The following is a 20,824-nucleotide window of genomic DNA, read 5'->3' as shown; positions in this document are numbered from 1 at the left end:
AGAAGAAGAGTAATACTGTACACTGCCTAATAGCCAAGTGTGTGCGTGGTTCAGAAGAGAATATTTATTTTGAACTATGCCCCTCCACCCCAAGCAGGTTCAAATAAGAATTTAATTAGCTTTACAGAGTATCCCTATTGGAGGAACTCACCAGTAAGGTAGAAAAAAAACACGTATGCCTTAAAACTCTTGCTTTGGGTTTTTAACATGCTTTTATTTATTTTTTTAAAATGTTTATTTATTTATTTTCTTATTAGTCGTCCATTAACATGCTTTTGTCTCAAGAAGACAAAAATGATAAAGCACTGATAATTGAAGTCATTGATAGATTTTATTTACATATGAATATTGGACTGTTCATTTAGCAGATTGCTGGATCATTACTTCTGGAGGATGTATTTGATCACAATATTGTGAAATATAGAAGCACTTTGGTTAGGATGTAATATGATTTCAGTTTTAAGGGGCAATATTTCTACAAGACTATTTCTCACTTTAAAATACTGCCGTTGAACTTCATAAAACTGACAACTTTACTGCAGCACATATACTTATTTCTTTTTCTCTGAGTGTATCTGTAAGCCCAGAGGAATTTTGAAAATATGTTCTCAAATTTGTTTGAAATTGGAAATGACAATAGCATTTTATTGTAATCTGTGTGTTTTTACAATGAACTCTGTAGTGAACAATTGACCTTGAAATCTCTCAGAATTCATAAAGAATAGGAGGGTAGGAGCCTGGGCCCCAGCTGCAGTAAATTACAGCTTAACTGAATATTGATTGTATTCTAGACTGTAGTCAAAAAGAAATAAGAGCTTCAGTGTTCATAACTCAAGGTTTTTAATACTTTCATATGTGAAGGTAAAGTAAGTACTACTAAGAATGTTGACCGTTACGGATTCATGGACTCCCTTGGGCTGAGAATGCATTTCCAAGTTATCTGGTCCACCTCACATGTTGACTGCCCTGCATCTGCAGAGCTTCACCATCAGTCGAACGTGAGGGTGTTTAGGATGGGGCTGGGTGATTTTGCACTTAGCCTGTGCCTCAGGAAGAGGGTTTGGAGGACTATGTTTAACTGTCTTTTAAGTTATGTTGTGGCTTTTTAAATTTTGGGGATTAGTTTCTTAAGGTTAATCAGAGTTAAGTATGGTTTTAGTCATTAAAGCTCTCTGATCACTTTAGTTTAATTTTTAATTGATGCCAATGAGTTATTTTATGTTTGACATTTGTTTCACTTGGAACTTTTACAAATGTTACTCGTCCTGATTTGAATTTTTAAGCTCTCTGATTATCCTGCAGTTGTGGTTGGCACAGTAAATGACAGTGATCTTACAATTATGCTGTCTCTAGTTTTGTTTTATAAACTACTTGAATCTAATATTCAGTATAGATGACTTTTATTTTTCTTATTTCTTAGACTGCAACTGGCAACGTGGAAGCAAAAGTAGTGTGCTTTTATAGACGACGAGATATTTCCAACACGCTTATAATGCTTGCAGACAAGCATGCTAGTAAGTTGTCTTTTTCTTGGAAAATTAAAATGTGTTTTGAGTCTTTTGTTTTCCATGATATGAGGAAAAGTACTTTATGTTACCTGTAGCTTTTTGGTTTCCCATTTGTCTTCCTCTTAGTTTAGATGGGAGTAGGTTTTTGGGTGGTTCTTGGTTTTAGTGTATATTTTTTAGGATGCAACATATGTTTATTAGTTAGTCGAAATGTTGAAATAGAAGTCTTTGCACATAGCCTTTAGTGGACAATTGGAGCAGTGTTTTGCCATCTCCAATTTTCCATGGCGGTTTGAAGGTTTGAATATGAGGAAATTTATACTTCACTGGTATTTTGGAGGACTTCTTTTTCCCTCCTCTCTAAAACAACTGGGTTGTATTTACAGTTTTTAAAATTCTGAGTATTTATTATATATTTATAGTATTAGGTATGTGTGGAAAAAAAAGTTTGCTAAAGAAAGAAGTGCAATGTGATAGATATGGGAAAAAATTCCTGCAGATAGCAACTCTGAGCATTTCTTTGTAGTTTAATCTTCATTGTGTGCTTCTCCCTCCGCAGTCAACAGCTTTGACATATTTTAGCCCCTTTGATATTTTTTTAAACAATCAATAAAAAAGTGATCTAAATTTTAAGAAAGAAGTATAAGTACTTTATTTTGAAAGCCATTTTTGTCCTACAAAATATGTAATGAGACTAGGACCATATGTAAATGTATTTTTCAGTTTAATACCGTAGTGTCTCAAACTCTGGTCTTGGGGTTCCTGAAGCTTTTGAAATGTTTTGGTAATGGGGGAAGGGAGGCTGTTGGCGCACGGGTTTGTTCTGTGTCTGCCTGAGAATGATTTCCCTACTGGATGTCTGTCTCATAAGTTAAATTCCTACTATATTTTCTGTTGTAGTTCATAGAGTTTTCAGTTTCTTTCCATGTTTGTAGAGAAAGTGTTAATTATGATATGGGTTATTCTGTAGTATTTACAAATTATATATTCACAGATTCAGGGTAATCATATTTGCTCCTCATGTATGAGACCAAAGTATTGCTTTTTAAAATGACATACTAATCAGTTATTTTAGCTATACCTGAAATCTAGAAATTCAGTGTGTTATTAAAGTATCTGTGCAAAATTATTTGGATTTTATTCACCATTGACAACATAAACTTAAAGATAAAATGTCTCATTTATATTCATGTACTTTTGGATTTAATTTAGCTTCTAACGTAGCTTCTAAAGTTGTTGCAAAGGTAGTGAGGTGTAAAGATGGTTGGGCATCTGTTGACTGTTCATGGAGGGTCTCAGCATGGCTGCCTTTTTTGGTGCTGTCTGTTTTAGGCTTGTAAATGTAGAAAATCAGGCTTTTTAGAATTGATGAGGCTCTTAGTATTGACTCAGAGAAATGAAATTTTAAGAAACTTAAGAACCAATGAAATTATATGATGGCAGTCATGCAGTTTAAAGAAAGACCTGGGTTCAGATTCTGGTTGGTGACTTGTTGCTTGCCTTAGGAAAATGTCTTAACTTCTCACTCATCTGCATTTTCCTCATTTGTAAAATGAGGTTGAAAAAAATCACCTCTTTTTTAAAGTAAATATTTATTATTTATTCATTTATTCATATTGGCTGCGCTGGGTCTTAGTTGTGGCACGTGGGATCTTCGTTGCGGCATGCGGTATCTTTTTTAGTTGCGACATGCAGGATGTGTGGACTTCTTAGTTGCAGCATGCGGGCTTCTTAGTTGCAGCATGCATGCAGGATCTAGTTTCCCGACCAGGGATCAAACCCGGGCTCCCTGCATTGGGAGCGTGGAGTCTTACCCCTGGACCACCAGGGAAGTCCCCATTTTGAATCATATGTATTTTACCACAGTTAAAAAAAATTAAGGGTGGGAATTCCCTGGTGGTCCAGTGGTTAGGACTCTGTGCGTTCACTACCAAGGACACAGGTTCGATCCCTGGTCAGGGAACTAAGAACCCACAGGCCACGAAGCGTGGCCAAAAATTTTTTTTTTTAAAAAAATCTAAAATTGTATACTTTAAGGAAAAAAATTAAAAACAAAATTAAGGAAAAAAAAAAAAAACAAAATTAAGGGAAAAATTATGCCAGCATTGATGTGAAGCTTAAATGACCTAAGGAATGGCTTATAATGGGTGCTTAACAAATGTCAGTTGGTTTTTCTCTCTCTGTGATTTGTAGATCATCTCTTTGGGTGGATTACTTCTATCTACATTCACCTGTTTTCTTCCATTATTTATTGATTTTACTCTCAAAGGTAACTATATGTTCATATACAGTAGAGTTAGAGGTATCAACTGTATTTCTGTTTTTGTGTTGACTAAAACTTCACATGAGGCAAATAAAATTGCCTGAATGGTTCATGCTTTATAAAGAGGTTTTAAGGGGGATTAATGGAGTGTCATATATTAGAAACATTTCAAAACTAGAGTCCTGGATATGGGTGCCTCTTTTTTTTTTTTAATAAATTTATTTTATCTTTTTATTTTTGGCTGCATTGAGTCTTCGTTGCTGTGTGTGGGCTTTCTCTAGTTGCAGCGAGCGGGGGCTACTCTTCGTTGCGGAGCGTGGGCTTCTCATTGAGGTGGCTTCTCTTGTTGAGAAGCATGGGCTCTATGTGTGTGGGCTTCAATAGTTGTGGCACACAGCCTCAGTAGTTGTGGCTCACGGGCTCAGTATTTGTGTCTCTTGGGCTCTAGAGCGCAGGCTCAGTAGTTGTGGCGCATGGGCTTAGTTGCTCCGCGGCATGTGGGGTATTTCGGACCAGGGCTCGAACCCGTGTCCCCTGCATTGGCAGACGGATTCTCAACCACTGTGCCACCAGGGATGTCCCTCATTGTGGACTTCTTTAAAACTTTTTATTGCAGAAAATTTCAAACAGGAAAGTACAGAGAATAGTATAATACACCTGATGTTTCCATTATTCTACTTCAACAGTTATTACTACATGACCAATTATTTCATCTAGACCCCTACTTGTCCCATTATTTTGAAGCTCATCAGAGAAATCTTACTTTTTCATTTGTAAATATTTCAGAATGTATTTCTGAAAGATATGGCCTCATTCAAACTTACAGGAAATGCCAAGAATATACAAGGAACTCCGGTATGCCCTTTACCCAGATTCAACAATTAACATTTTGTCATTTTTTATATATATAATATATATATTCTTTATTATATATATATTTTTCCTGAACCATTGGAGAGTAAATTGGAGACTTTAGAGTGTTTTTCCTAAATGTACGAAAATTCTCTTACATAACCACAGTGTAGTAAACATCTCAGGAACCCTAATATTTACACAAAGCTATTGTCTCATTCGCAATCCTTATTCAAATTTTGTGTCTCAGCAGTGTTCTGCATAGCTATGTATTTTTTCCTTAGTCTAGGATAAAATCCAGAATCACACGTTGTATTTTACTTTAATTAATTAATTAATTTATTTTTGGCTGCGTTGGGTCTTCATTGCTGCACGTGGGCGTTCTCTATTTGTGGCCAGCAGAGGCTCCTCTTTGTTGCAGTGCGCGGGCTTCTCGTTGTGGTGGCTTCTTTTGTCACGGAGCATGGGCTCTAGGCACGCAGGTTTTAGTAGTCGCAGCACGCGGGCTCAGTAGTTGTGGCTCGCGAGCTCTAGAGCTCGGGCTCAGTAGTTGTGGTGCATGGGCTTAGCTGCTCATGGCACGTGGGATCTTCCCGGTCCAGGGCTCGAACCCATGTCCCCTGTATTGGCAGGTGGATTCTTAACCACTGCGCCACAAGGAAAGTCCCCACACATTGTATTTTATTGTCATGTATCCTTGATATGGAACCAGCTCAGTCTTTGTGTTTGTTTTTTTTTTTTGGTCACGCCATGCGGCATGTGGGATTAGTTCCCCGACCAGGGATCAAACCCGTGCCCCCTGCAGTGGAAGAGTGGAGTCTTAACCACTGGACTGCCAGGAAAGTCCCTTTGTGGTTTTTTTTTGTTTTTCTTTTTCACCCCCTCGGCCTCTGCTGTGGCCTCTCCCGCTGTGGAGCACAGACTCTGGATGCGCAGGCCCAGCGGCCATGGCTCACGGGCCCAGCCACTCCGGCATGTGGGATCTTCCCGGACTGGGGCACGAACCCGCATCCCCTGCATTGGCAGGTGGACTCTCAACCACTGTGCTACCAGGGAAGCCCCCCTTTGTGTTTTTTGACCTTAACGTTTTTGAAGAAAACAGGCCATTTATTTTGTTGAATGTGGCTCAGTTTGTGTTTGTGTAATGTTTCCTCATAATTAGATTCAGGTTATGTATTTTTTGTAGGGCTGCCATAGAGGTGATGGTGTGTCCTTCAAAATCCGTTAGGACAAACCCATGTAATTGGGTTTGTCTTAATAATGGTGATGTTAGGTTTGATGACTTGGTAAAGGTGGTGTTCCTTTGTATCCAGTAAGTTATTTTGGGGGAGGTACCTGGCAACTATGCAAACATCTTGTTTTTGGTCAAACATTAATGCATTTGTTTTAGCATCCATTGATCATTTAGGATTCTGTGTAAACATTACTGTCCTTGAATATCTAGTTAGTTTTCACATTTTTTCTTTTAGAATATTTTTTCTTTTTTTTTTTTTTTTGTGGTACGCGGGCCTCTCACTGTTGTGGCCTCTCCCATTGCGGAGCACAGGCTCCGGACGCGCAGGCTCAGCGGCCATGGTTCATGGGCCCAGCCGCTCCGTGGCATGTGGGATCTTCCCGGACTGGGACACGAACCCGTGTCCCCTGCATCGGCAGGCAGACTCTCAACCACTGTGCCACCAGGGAAACCCTATTTTTTCTTTTTTTATAGTTTGTTTAAATTGGGATCCAAATAAGTTGAGTATGATTGGTTGGTAAGACTCTTAAGTCTTTTTTTCTTGTCCATTTAAATAATTGATATATAATTCACATAGCATAAAAATCCATGCTTTTAAATTGCACAATTTAGTGGTTTTCAGGATACTCACAAAGTTGTAAAACCGTCACCACTACTAATTTCAGATTATTTTCATCACCCCAAAAAGAGGCCAGTTACTCCCTATTCTCCCCTATTGCTATCAGGCAACCACTGATCTACTTTCTTTCTCTGTAGAGTTGCCTTTTCTGGACATTTCATATAAATGGAATCATACAGTATGTGTTTTTTGTGTCTGGCTTTTTTTTTTTTTTTTTTGCGGTACACGGATCTCTCACCGCTGCGGCCCCTCCTGCTGCGGAGCACAGGCTCCGGATGCGCAGGCTCAGCGGCCATGGCTCACGGGCCCAGCCGCTCCACGGCATGTGGGATCTTTCGGGACCTGGGCGCGAACCCGTGTCCCCTGCACTGGCAGGCGGACTCTCAGCCACTGCGCCACCAGGGAAGCCCTATGTCTGGCTTCTTTTTACTTAGCCTAATGTTTTCAAGTTTATTCCATGTTATGGCATGAATTCTTTCATTCCTTTTTTTTTAATAGCTCTTTATTGGAGTATAATTGCTTCACAATACTGTGTTAGTTTCTGTTGCACAACAAAGCAAATCAGCCATATGCATACACATGTCCCCATATCCCCTCTCTCTTGCATCTCCCTCCCACCCTCCCTATCCCACCCCCTCTAGGTGGACACAAAGCACTGAGCTGATCTCCCTGTGCTATGTGGCTGCTTCCCACTAGCTATCTATTTTACATTTGGTAGTGTATATATGTCCATGCCACTCTCACTTCATCCCAGCTTCTCCTTCCCCCTCCCCGTGTCCTCAAGTCCATTCTCTACATCTGCGTCTTTTTGTTTTTTTTTTTCATCTGCGTCTTTATTTGTGTCCTGCCCCTAGGTTCTTCAGAACCACTTTTTTTAGATTCCATATATGTGTGTTAGGATATGGTATTTGTTTTTCTTTTTCTGACTTACTTCACTCTTTATGACAGACTGTAGGTCCATCCACCTCACTACAAATAACTCAATTTTGTTTCTTTTTATGGCTGAGTAATATTCCATTGTATGTATGTGCCACATCTTCTTTATCCATTCATCTTTTGATGGACATTTAGGTTGGTTCCATGTCCTGGCTATTGTAAATACTGCTGCAGTGAACATTGTGGTACATATCTCTTTTTGAATTATGGTTTTCTCAGGGTATATGCCCAGTAGTGAAATTGCTGGATCATATGGTAGTTCTATTTTTAGTTTTTAAAGGAACCTCCATGCTGTTTTCCATAGTGGTGGTATCAATTTACATTCCCACCAACAGTGCAGGAGGGTTCCCTTTTCACCACACCCTGTCCAGCATTTATTGTTTCTGGCTTTTTTGATAATGGCCATTTTGATCGGCATGAGGTGATAACCTCATTTTAGTTTTGATTTGCATTTCTCTAATAATTAGTGAGGTTGAGCATCTTTTAAACAAGACCCATATATATGCCATCTACAAAAGATCCACTTCAGACCTAGGAACACATACAGACTGAAAGTGAAGGGATGCAAAAAGATATTCCATGCAAATGGAAATCAAAAGAAAGCTGGAGTAGTAATACTCGTATCAGATAAAGTAGACTTTAAAATAGTGTTACAAGAGATAAGGAGGGACACTACATAATGATCAAAGGATCAATCTGAGAAGATATAACAATTATAAATGTTTATGCACCCAACATAGGAGCACCTCAGTACATAAGGCAGATGCTAACTAACAGCCATGAAAGGAGAAATGGACAATAACACAATAATAGTGGGGGACTTTAACACCCCACTTACACCAATGGACAGATCATTCAAACAGAAAATAAATAAGGAAACACAAGCTGTAAATGACACAATAGACCAGATAAATCTAATTGATATTTATAGAACATTGCAACCCAAAGTGGTAGACTACACTTTCTTCTCAAGTGCATGTGGAATATTCTCCAGGATAGATCACATGTTGGGTCACAAATCAAGTCTCAGAAAATTTAAGAAAATTGAAATCGAATCAAGCATGTTTTCTGACCACAACGCTATGAGATTGGAAATCAGTTACAGAAAGAAAACTGTAAAAAACACAAATACGTGGAGGCTAAACAGTGCGTTACTTAATAACCAAGAGATCACTTCATTCCTTTTTATAGCTAAATACCACATTGGGTGGATGTACTACATTTGTTTATCTTTTCATCAGTTGATGCACATTTGGATTGTTTCCACTTTCTGGTTATTATGAATAATGGTGTTATGAACATTCCTGTACAAGTTTTTGTGTGGACATCCTTCAGTCTTTTAATCTTTTTTTTTTTTTTTTTTTTTGCGGTACGCGGGCCTCTTACTGCCGCGGCCTCCCCCGTTGCGGAGCACAAGGTTCCGGACGTGCAGGCTCAGCGGCCATGGCTCACGGGCCCAGCCGCTCCGCAGCATGTGGGATCTTCCCGGACCGGGGCACGAACCCGTGTCCCCTGCATCGGCAGGCGGACTCTCAGCCACTACGCCACCAGGAAAGCCCAGTCTTTTAATCTTTGGATACATATTATTTCATATTCTCTCTCTCAGTATTTTGTTGAAGATAGCAGGTGGTTAATCCTGTTGAGTTTCTTTTGGCTTGGAGTTTGTTCATTGCATCTCTCTTGTGTCCTTTACCATGCTTCTCTGTAGATGGATAGTTAGATACAGATTCTAGAGGATCGAATCTAGGTTTATTTTTCTGGGGTGTGGGTACAAGATCACTTCATGGGTAGCATTGTGTACTTCTGTCATGAGGTCTGTAATGTATTGTTGCCTGTTTTCTCTGTATTTATTTATTTTATTATTAAAAAATTTTTTTTTAATTTAGTTTGTTTATTTTTGGCTGCGTTGGGTCTTTGTTGCTGCGCGTGGGCTTTCTCTAATTGCGGCGAGCGGGGGCTACTCTTTGTTGCGGTGCGCAGGCTTCTCATTGTGGTGGCTTCTCTTGTTGCCGTGCATGGTCTCTAGGCACGCGGGCTCAGTAGTTGTGGCTCAGAGGCTCTAGTGTACAGGCTCGGTAGTTCTGGCACATGGGGTTAGTTGCTCCGTAGCACGTGGGATCTTCCTGGACCAGGGCTTGAATCCGTGTCCCCTGCACTGGCAGGTGGATTCTTAGCCACTGCACCACCAGGGAAGCCCAGTGTTAAGTTCTTTAACGATGGTTTTGATCATCTTTACAGCTTTCGTGTATCTTGTTCATTATATATATAGAGTTGCTTCACAAGTGTTTGTAGCTTTAAATTTACCAAGGGAACAAATTTGAAGAACAGCCAGGCTACCAGTTGTTTTGTTTTAGCATCTTGGTTGGCTGAAAAGAGTCTGTGGTGTTTATCTATCTATCTATCTGTCTGTCTGTCTGTCTGTCTATCTATCTGTGGTGTTTTAAAACATGGTCCTCAACTCCTTTGACATTCCTTCCATTGATAGATGAAGTCCATGTCTTCTCCCCTTGGATCTGGGTGGGGTTGTGACCAGAACAGTATTGTGGAAGTAATGCTGTCTGACTCTTCAAGGCTAGGTCAGAAAAGGCCATGAAGCTTCTACCTGGTTTTCTTGGAATGTTTGCTCTCAGGATAGTTCTCCTTGGAACTTAGCCACTATACTGTGAGAAAACCAGGCTACATGGTGAGGCCCTTTGTAGGTGCTAAGGTTGATGGTCTGTTCTATCTGAGCCCAGGTGCCAGACATATGCCTGAAGGAGCCACCAGCTGATCCAGGCTCAGCCATTTGAGTTCCTCTTGAGGCCCCAGTTATTGTGAAGCAAAGACAAGAGTTCTGTGCTGTGCCCTGTCTGAATTCCTCACCCACTGAATCAGCAAAGTAGAATGTTTGTTTTGTGCCAGTAAGTTTTGGGATGATTTGTAACTCAACAGTAGACGATATAACTGGAATAGGATCATAATAGGTTTTTCTGTAATGGGATATTTTCAGTGACAGTTTAAAATCAATATTTAAGCTTATGACTGCTAACTAAAAGTATTTAATGAACTATTAGTTTTCTTTAAGTAAACTTCACTTTCTTTTGACAGACTGATTAAATGAAGAGATTTTTGCCCCAATGCCTTACTCCTTATAAATGTTTTTTGGTCACTTTGAGCACAAGTCAGGAAAAATGCCCTCTTTATTATTCTGAAGTGAAATTTATTGATAGTATAACTTATACGTATAATGTAAAAACAAAATTAAAACTCAGTATTATGTTCTGACTGCAATATAAAAGAAAAAATTTATAATATATATAATAGGATCATATATACTGTATTTCAATATGTGTAAATGCTGAGGTATGACAATAGTGGAAGCTGTAACGAAATTGTGGAATGTTTGCATATATGCATAGAATCACTGGCAATGCAGCGGTTATAAATTAGACTGATAGTTTGTACTAGGAACTGTAATATTTCCTGAGATTTTTTTCAAAATGGTACTATTGGTAAGCCTTGAGCAAAACAAAATACAGTCTTTTCTCTTTTTATATGATGGCTACATTGCTGGAAAAGTCAGTTATATTAAAACCATACCCCAAATGTTTTGTGCTCTCATACATAGAATGGAATTAGTTCTAGTCTCAGGTAACAGAATCATGTTTTTCACTTACATAAATGTCCAGAGGGACATTTCAAAGTCATATGAATCATGGGCTGTCCTCTGCTGTCTACCTATATATCTATGGGATATCTAACATCCTTGTCTTCCATCTATGAAATGTTAATACTGCTCCCATTGTGGTAGTACTGCCACCACCTCACCCTTCCCAAAGGAGTCCTTGGGGTGTAGACTAGTACCCATTTAAGAACCAGGGCACTAAATGCAGTATAGTAAAACAAAAACTATGTCTGTATTGTTGACTAACACATTTGCTCACATTCACTGTAACTTTGGGAACATGGAAGTTACTTGGTATGTACAAATTAAACAAAAAAAAAGCTCTTAATAGTTTACCTAATTCCTCCAAATTAGAGATTAAAGTTGCAAGTAATAAAAAAGTTAAAAGTTAAAGTTACTTATATTCAGCTAGGATTGATACGGGCTTTTTAAAAAAATTAATTAATTAATTTAGTCTGTTTTTGGCTGCGTTGGGTTTTCGTTGCTGCATGCAGGCTTTCTCTAGTTGTGGCAAGCGGGTACCACTCCTCATTGCAGTGCGTGGGCTTCTCATTGCAGTGGCTTCTCTTGTGGAGCACCGGCTCTAGGTGCACGGGCTTCAGTAGTTGTGGCGCATGGGCTTCAGTAGTTGTGGCGCACAGGCTTAGTTGCTCCGCGGCATGTGGGATCTGCCTGCCAATGCAGGGGACACGGGCTCAGTAGTTGTGTCTTGTGGGCTCTAGAGCGCAGGCGTAGTAGCTGTGGCGCACGGGCCTAGTTGCTCCGCGGCATATGGGATCTTCCCGGACCAGGGATCCAACCGATGTCACCTGCATTGTCAGGCGGATTGTTAACCACTGCGCCACCAGGGAAGTCCCTCCCTTATACATTTGAAAGTTGACATCTAAAATTTTTCATCAAAAATTTAAATAGTTGTGGGCTTCCCTGTAGAGAACAAATGTATGGACACCAAGGGGGAAAATGGCAGGGGGTGGGGATGGTGGTGTGATGAATTGGGCGATTGGGATTGACGTGTATACACTGATGTGTTTAAAATTGATGACTAACAAGAACCTACTGTATAAAAAAGTAAATAAAATAAAATTCAAAAATTAAAAACAAATAAATGGCTATGGAATTCCTTGGCCATCCAGTGGTTAGGACTCCGCGTTTCCACTACTGGGGGCCGGGGTTCATCCCTGGTCAGGGAACTAAGATCCAGAAAGCTGCTTGGTGCAGTACAGCCAGAAAAAAAAAAAGAAATACTGTAACAATTTGCCCACCATCACAGGTTAAAAAAAAAAAAAAGCATGAACAAGCTCCTGTTGAACAGTTTGAAATTTTACGTGATCCTTTTCTCTCCTTGAGCGCTTTTCCATTTTGCTTTCTCTGCAGTATTCTAGCCTAAATGTATTTTATGCTTGAAAAGTTTTGTTTATCATCATATTACTCTGCAACAAAAAGTAAACATAAATTAAAATTTTAAAACACTTTGTATTTCTTGACTTTATAAGGCTCAGTCTTAATTTCTTTTGGATTTATTATAATTATAGTACAATTACTGTAAAAAGTTTGATAATTACTAAACATAACAATACATTTTTACTGGAAATCATCTCTTAACGAGATGGGTGGGGATTCTTCTCACCTTATTTAGTTAACAAATTCTTGCATTAATGTAACTCTTTGCTAGAATGAGAGGGTTTGGTATTGATTCTGCTCCTGATGTTTGTGTTTATAGGTGTAGTTTCTGACAAAATATTTTCATGTAAGTAGATGAGAATGGTGACGTTTTCCTCATTTATTCGTTTATCAAATATATTTTGAGCTCCTCCTGTGTTATGGAGACTCCTCTAAGTTCTGGTGATAAGCACTGAACAAGCAGAAGTCCCTGCCCTCAGAGTTTACAAGTGTCTCTTTGTTCTTCTGAGTTGTATGTGAAAAATCATATAGCAGTTTTTCATCAAAAGTGATTTTTAATGATTTAGCAGCTGACAATTCAATTATGTCCTACTTCAGTCTTGTTGAAAGCAGAGAATTTGAAACCACCAGAGTTGGAAGAGGTTTGTTACCCAGTCATTAGTCATTCATGATCTCATTTTTTGAGAAGCAGAATAAAAAGGCTTTACCAAGACCTAACAAATGACTGTTAATTTTACTTCCTACTCTTTGACCTACGTAGATTGTATCACTTAGGGGTCTACCAGATGAACGAATAGTTGGAGATTTTGTGTATATATAAATACATAATATCCTATACACGTATGTAATCTCCAACTGGTTTGTATAAATATATAAAGAGATTTATTTATTGCAAAACGAATAAATTATTGTGGGTCTGGCCAGGTGGGATTTCTTCTTCCTCAGGGAAATCTCAGGTTTTTTTTTTTTTTTTTTTTTTTGTTACGCCGGGCCTCTCACTGTTGCGGCCTCTCCCGCTGCGGAGCACAGGCTCCGGACGCGCAGGCTCAGCGGCCACGGCTCACGGGCCCAGCCGCTCCGCGGGATGTGGGATCTTCCCGGACCGGGGCACGAACCCGTGTCCCCTGCATCGGCAGGCGGACTCTCAACCACTGCGCCACCAGGGAACCCCAAGGAAATCTCAGTTTTGCTCCCGAGATCTTTCATTTGATTGTATGAGACCCACCCAGATTATTGAGGATAATCTCCTTTATTCAGAGTCAGCTGATGGTAATCCCATCTACAAAATACTTTCACAGCAACACCTAGTTAATATTTGAATAACTAGGGACTATAGCCTAGCCAGTTTGACACATAAAACTAACCATCATAGGGACCTTATTTAAACCAGTATACTCAGAAAGGTTTGGGAAAGTTGAAATAATGTTCATTTAAATATACCTTTGCGGAACTTCCCTGGTGGCGCAGTGGGTAAGAATCCGCTTGCCAATGGAGGGGACAGGGGTTCGAGCCCTGGTCCGGGAAGATCCCACATGCCGCGGAGCAGCTAAACCTGTGCACCACAACTACTGAGCCTGTGCTCTAGAGCCCGCGAGCCACAGCTACTGAAGCCCACACACCTAGAGCCCATGCTCTGCAACAGGAGAAGCCACCACAACGAGAACCCCGCACACCACAGCGAAGACCCAACACAGCCAAAAATATAAAAATAAACCTTTGCATTTTAAATTTAAGTCTGATAAAATGTTTGGATTTTATACCATTTGTGTACTTATATATTTAAATATATATGACATGTAAATTGATATATAAAGTATAATATGAACTGTATTTAAATATATGTACATCAGATTGTTGGAACTGTGGATTTCATTTATTCAATGGAAAATGACTAACAGTAAAACTTTAATGACAAAGCCAGTCCTCATTGACAAAAACCAGGCAGCTAAATCATACTTTCTGTCAGTCTTTTTCCAATTTTAATAAATGAGTACTGTGCATCCCCAAGGCAACCATCTCCTTCTGAATTCTAAGATAGATTCCTGGATAATGCTCAGAGCCTTGCTGTGATGAACTAAGGCCATCAGCATTTTTTGCAGACTCTGTTTTTTTTTATCTTGGGACTGTTCAGGAGTGTTTTTTTTTTTTTAATAAATTTATTTTATTTTTGACTGCGTTGGGTCTTCATTGCTGCACATGGGCTTTCTCTAGTTGTGGTGAGCAGGGGCTACTCTTCACTGCAGTGCACGGGCTTCTCATTGCAGTGGCTTCTCGTTGCGGAGCATGGGCTCTAGGCGCACGAGCTTCAGTAGTTGTGGCTCACAGGCTCAGTAGTTGTGGCGCACGGGCTTAATTGCTCCGCAGCATGTGGGATATTCCCGGACCAGGGCTTGAACCCGTGTTCCCTGCATTGGCAGGCGGATTCTTAACCACTGCGCCACCAGGGAAGCCCAGGAGTGGTGTATTTTTTTATTACCATCCAGGGGTTGTAAAAAGTGAAGTCTTTAAGTATAAATTGTTCATATATCTGTCAGTTGATCAACAGGTAGATATGTGATGCCATAGTCTCAAATATTTCTGAATTCATAACATGCTAACATTGGCCAAAATACCCCAATTCTATTACCACACTTTGCTGTGACTAAAGTATGTGTAAGACACAAAACCGTATTCTGCGAATTTCTGATATCTTTATCGTGTCCCTGTTTTGTCACCAGTGGTCTCCTTGTTTGGTGCTCTGGTGGTTTTTACTCCCTTGGGCTGTGCTGTACTTTAAGATTTAGAGTGGTGGAGAGGTAAGAGAAGAGCGGTGGAGATGAGAAAAGAAGGATCCTGTGCTAGTTCTCAGGCTAGTACATGTGGAATTTGACCTAAAAGTTGATTTCCTTAAACCTGTGTTTCTGTGTATCCCTTACAATGTCTTGTGTACCCTTAGAAGTGTTCAGGCTCACCTTTTGAAGACTTCTGTTAACACTATACCACTTTTCCTGGGCCTTGCTTTTTTCTTATCTCGGAGATCCTTCCATATCTGTATGTACTTTAATGGCTGCATTGTATTCCACAGTTTGATGTTTTTACTATAATTTAACCAGTCTGTACTGGTGGAGGATTGCGTTTTTTATCTTTTGCTGTCAAATAGTTCTGCAGAGTACATTATCATTTAGCACATGTTATGAGCACAGCATCTATATTTAGGATAGATTCCTAGAATTGCAGTTGTGGGATCAAAAGATTATGCATTGTAATCTTTTTTTTATTATTTTATTATTATTATTATTATTATCTTTCGGTACGCGGGCCTCTCACTGTTGTGGCCTCTCCCATTGCGGAGCACTGGCTCCGGACGCGCAGTCTCAGCAGCCATGGCTCGCTGGCCCAGCCGCTCCGCGGCATGTGGGATCTTCCCGGACCGGGGCACGAACCTGTGTCCCCTGCATCGGCAGGCGGACTATCAACCACTGCGCTACCAGGGAAGCCCTGTAATCTTGATAGATATTGCCAAATTGCCTGCCTCAGCCAGGGTGTCAGTTTAGACCTGTCAGCAACAAATAAGTGTCTATTCCCTCCCACCCGTACCAATATAGTTTACTATCAGGCCTTTGATCTTTACTTAACCTAATAGGTAAAAAATGATACCTTGGTATAGTTTTATTTTACATTTCTTATGAAAATGTGGCTTTCTTATAAAAGCCACTTTTGTTTCCTTTTCTGTGAACTGTTTATATCATTTGCCTTTTTTATATTGAGTAACTTCTGCTAAATTAATGTGTAGTGGAAAAAATCTTCAGTTAACTCAATAAATACGGTTTTGTTTGTTTGTTTTTTTGGAATCCAAGCTCTCTTTATTTTTGAACTACATTTATGTTTTGCTTTGCCCTTATCTAAATTTTTTTCACAAAGTGTCTGTGGGTGGTGAGCTTTCTAAATCTTACCGTCATACTTAATGCTAGTTTGTCTCTATAGAATTCTAGGTTCAAAATAGTTTCCTCTCAGAACTTTGAAACAATTAACTCCATTGTCTTCTGGAATCCAGTGTTGTTGATAACAACTCTGATGTCAATATAATTCTTATTCTTGATGTCAGTATAATTCTTATTCTTGTAATTCTTCTTATTCTTAACATGTTTTTCCCTCTGGAAAAACACAGCTTTAGAATTGGCCTTCTGAAATCTTGCCAGAATATGCCAGAATACTGTCTGCATGTTGCACTTACTTCAGTAAACCATTCTGTGTGTTTTTGGTGAATGTGTTGGAGTGAGGGAGGACCTGTAATTTGTTTTCAGCTCAGGGATGTTTTCTTCTAGGATTTCTGTTTCTTCGTTGTCCTTCTATTGTCTCTCTTTCTGGAATTCCTAGTAACAAAAGTTGTGACTTCTGTTAACTGATCTCATTCTTTTCATTTCTTAGGCCTTTTATGTAGCTTACTGGAAGAATTCTTTTTTTTTTTTCTTTTTTGGAAGAATTCTTTGATTTAGTACTCCAGCTCACTTATTTGATCAACAGCTGTATCTATTCTGAATTTATTCAGCTCAGTTGTTGAAACTGTAATACTTCTAAGAGTAATACTAAAGAGAGAAGGGGAAACACAAACAACAACAGAAAGTTACCCTGGTATTTGAAGAACCTTTTTTTGTGCTTTGACCACAAATTTTATTAGCAGGGATAAGGCTAAACATATTTGATTTCTAGATATCTGTTGTGTATTCTTCTGAACTTTGACATTATGAGAACATAGCCCATAGATCTGTTGTATCTTAGTCTATAAAGTATTTAGGTGCCTAGACCTCAGCCTTTCTCTCTCTCTCTATTTTATTTTATTTTATTTTTTATTTATTTATTTTTTTCCGGTACGCGGGCCTCTCGCTGTTGTGGCCTCTCCCGTTGCGGAGCACAGGCTCCGGACGCTCAGGCTCAGCAGCCATGGCTCACGGGCCCAGCTGCTCCGCGGCATGTGGGATCCTCCCGGACCGGGGCACGAACCCGTGTCCCCTGCATCGGCAGGCGGACTCTCAACCGCTGCGCCACCAGGGAAGCCCTATTTTATTTTTAACATTTTATTTATTTTATTTTCTGGCTGCACTGCACAGCATGTGGGATCTTAGTTCACCATCCAGGGAGCAAACCCACGCCCTTTGCAGTAGAAGCGTGGAGTTTTAACCACTAGACTGCCAGGGAAGTCCCAACACTTTCCTTTTTTTGAATCCAGGTCCAAATGTGGCTAATCTGAGACACTGAGCCCTAACTCTGCCCCTGGAGAAACTTCTCAGTCTTTTCCAGGCAGCTACTACCAGTTGATTGGAGTTGGCACGAAGATCTATTTTCTGTCACTGCATTAAAAGTAATAAACATTGGGCTTCCCTGGTGGTGAAGTGGTTGGGAGTCCACCTGCCGATGCAGGGAACACGGGTTCGTGCCCCAGTCCAGGAAGATCCCACATGCCGTGGAGCGGCTGGGCCCGTGAGCCATGGCCGCTGAGCCTGCGCGTCCGGAGCCTGTGCTCCGCAACGGGAGAGGCCACAACAGTGAGAGGCCTGCGTACCGCAAAAAAAAAAAAAAAAAAAAGTAATAAACATTCATTTATAAGGACATTTTTCTCTTGCTATTTTATAATGTTTTTATTTTTGTGAATGACATTTTACAGTTAGTAGTTATGGCAAGTTTATGTCTCATTAACCTGATTATTATCAACTGTAAATATTACAGAGGTTTATTATTTGGCAAGTTAATTATGTTTTATGATACACATTTTCTTATTGATCTGTTACTTTGAATGTTAATGATTGCTATTATCTTTTTAAACAAAGCAAGTACTATATTACTACTTTAAAATTGATGTCACATTGCTTTTTGATTATTAAATGAGGCATTCCAATAATTAGATATTCTTAAGCTTCTCTAAAGGCTTTGTGTTAGCTTTACTTAATTTGTGGGATGGAACGATATAGACTTCATGTTTTATATTTTCATATGACTGGTTGAATGAATATCATTTTTGTAGTCAGAGTAGCTTATCTAAAATTTTCCACAGGTTATCATTAAAAAAATCTTTCCACTGAAGTATAGTATAGATATTGAATTCTGTAGCTTCCTACTACTACCTCTGTTTCTGCTAGTGCTTTTACCTTTACATATTGTCTTTATTTAGAATAGCCCAAAGTATGTTTTCATTAGCATTTCAGACTCTAGAATTTTAAATCTGGAAGGACCCTATACATAATCTGTTTAAACTCTCTGTTTTATAGCTGAGTTCTTTTTTTTTTTTTGCTGTACGCGGACCTCTCACTGTTGTGGCCTCTCCCGTTGGGGAGCACAGCCTCCGGACACGCAGGCTCAGTGGCCATGGCTCACGGGCCCAGCCACTCTGTGGCATATGGGATCTTCCCGGACCGGGGCACAAACCCGTGTCCCCTGCATCGGCAGGGGGACTCTCAACCACTGCGCCACCAGGGAAGCCCTATAGCTGAGTTCTTGACCCAAGGTTACCTAGCTGGACTAATGATCTATCCTCTGATTCCTGTTTTTCTACACTTTCTTTTATTTATCTCTAAAATTTATTTTGGAGGAGATAAATATGACTGTACTTCATTTTATGTTTGTCCAATTTGGCCTTGTGAAAAAAGGAGTTTTGGAGTCGGACCTGGATATTAATGCTGGTTCTATCATTTAGTAGCCTTGGGCACATTAGTTAACCTTGCTGAGCCTTAGTTTCTTCATCTTTACAAGGGGCTTAATAATACTTTCTACCTATTACCCTCCCTGTCTTGAGAGTTGTTGTAGGAATTAAATGAATAAAGTGTCTGGCAGATCATGAGGTGTACAGAAAATGGTAGCTTTTTGAATCAGTGTCACTGAAAGAAACAGAAACCAATCTGGATTTGGTCTATTACTGGGAATTAAGTGCTTCCCAAATGGTGGAATGGTTGAAGGAACATATCCTAGGCTGGGCCTCTGGAAGACTCCCATAACAGTATAAAGACCTGACCCACGTGGGAAGGTGGTCCCTCTGGAGCCAAGCTAGCAAGCACCATGCTTTTTTGGTTGCCCCTCACAGCCAGGAAGTTGGAAAATGGTCACCTGAAGCCTCAGTCCAGGTTTTTAGAGGTCATATCAAGAAGCTGCTGATGCCTGCCGCATTCTTGACACCTAGGAACTTGGAGAATGGACATTGCTGCATAAAAGCCTCCCTTTCAACTTTGCTAATGGCTAATAGTCTCAGGAAGATGGCCCCTGTCTCATAGCCTCCCAGTCCATTGCATGCCAGTTCCCATGCACAACTCGGGGTGCTTGGGAATCTGGGAGCTAATTTTAAGCTTTCTGATCTCTGCAAAGGGAAGGAAGGAGGTGGAGAAAATCCAAATATTTACTGTAGTGGTATTAAGCTGGATAGTAGTGATGGTGGTGGATAAGGATTATTATTGCTGTGTTCAGTATACCTCATTCAGAATTATATATCAAGTGGGTGATATTCTAGAACTAGAACTGGAAATTCCAAATCCAGTTATTTTCAGTGGGCTATCCTCCCTCTAATATCTTATTCTTTATTCGTTAAGTAAATAATTTACTGAGCATCTCAGTATGAGCAGATGGCTGTTCTGGATGCTCTGAATGTTTACAATGACCAGACACTGTCCCTGCTCTCAGAAAGGCTTAGTCCTGTAGGTTACAGATGTAGGCTGTTTTACTGAAGCATAGTAAATGCTGTGGTAGAGGTGACATAGCCAGGAAGGACTCCTGACCCCTAGCAGGGGGGGCTTCTAAAGTGACACCAGATCTTTTTAGGAAGTGATCATTCGCAAGTTAAAGTACCCCAATTGCCTATACATTTTATAAAAGAGTAAAGAGAACTGTTTTCATAACAAGTTTTGGTAAGAACAGGACAGTATAGATGGGAGATTCTTCTTGTAAAGAGATGGAGAGGATACTTAAGAGGAGAACATCTTCTTGGATCTGGCCAGTTTTGTTGTGGAGCTGAGGTAGGAGGCATCTTTGATGGCCCCCTCCATCACCTGTTTATCATCTTCACCTGGAGGGCTTCCAGGGGCCATATTCCTTCCCTGGAGATTCAAGCAGGCACCCATAGCATAACTCACACTCTAGGCCTACACTCCAGATGTTCAGATGTTCTCTAACCCTTTCCCCTATCATCTTCAGTTTCTTTGTCCAAGATGTGAGAAGGGGCTCCTTACATTTATTCTATGTGTTTACTGCACGTATAGGATAAAAAGTAATAAACAAAAATTTAAGGCACTGAAAAGGGCCTTATTTGTTCATTTTCCATTTTTCTTAGCATTAATAAATGTACATTTTTTTACAATGTTTTGTTTGATTTTAATTTTGTGCAGTCTTA

General features: G+C 39.9%; 1 protein-coding gene across 11 annotated transcripts in view; it reads left to right on the top strand.

Moving 5' to 3' along the window:
- Window positions 1–20,824, top strand: part of MTA3 (metastasis associated 1 family member 3) — a 172,934-nt gene that overhangs the window by 21,373 nt on the left and 130,737 nt on the right. For all 11 annotated transcript variants that reach the window (XR_003794878.1, XR_003794875.1, XR_003794877.1 and 8 more), the window contains exon 3: window positions 1,421–1,514. Coding sequence is in view for 7 of the 11 variants with exons in the window: in XM_029231778.1 (XP_029087611.1) it covers window positions 1,421–1,514 (94 nt within the window). In the remaining 4 variants the exon portion in view is untranslated. The remainder of the gene's footprint in view (window positions 1–1,420; window positions 1,515–20,824) is intronic.

Source organism: Monodon monoceros, unplaced genomic scaffold, assembly GCF_005190385.1.
Source record: "Monodon monoceros isolate NGI ecotype Baffin Bay Population unplaced genomic scaffold, NGI_Narwhal_1 Super_Scaffold_19, whole genome shotgun sequence".
NCBI classification, from domain to species: domain Eukaryota; kingdom Metazoa; phylum Chordata; class Mammalia; order Artiodactyla; family Monodontidae; genus Monodon; species Monodon monoceros.
The sequence above is the reverse complement of the archived record's forward strand: the minus strand, read 5'-3'. Positions and strand labels throughout refer to the sequence as shown.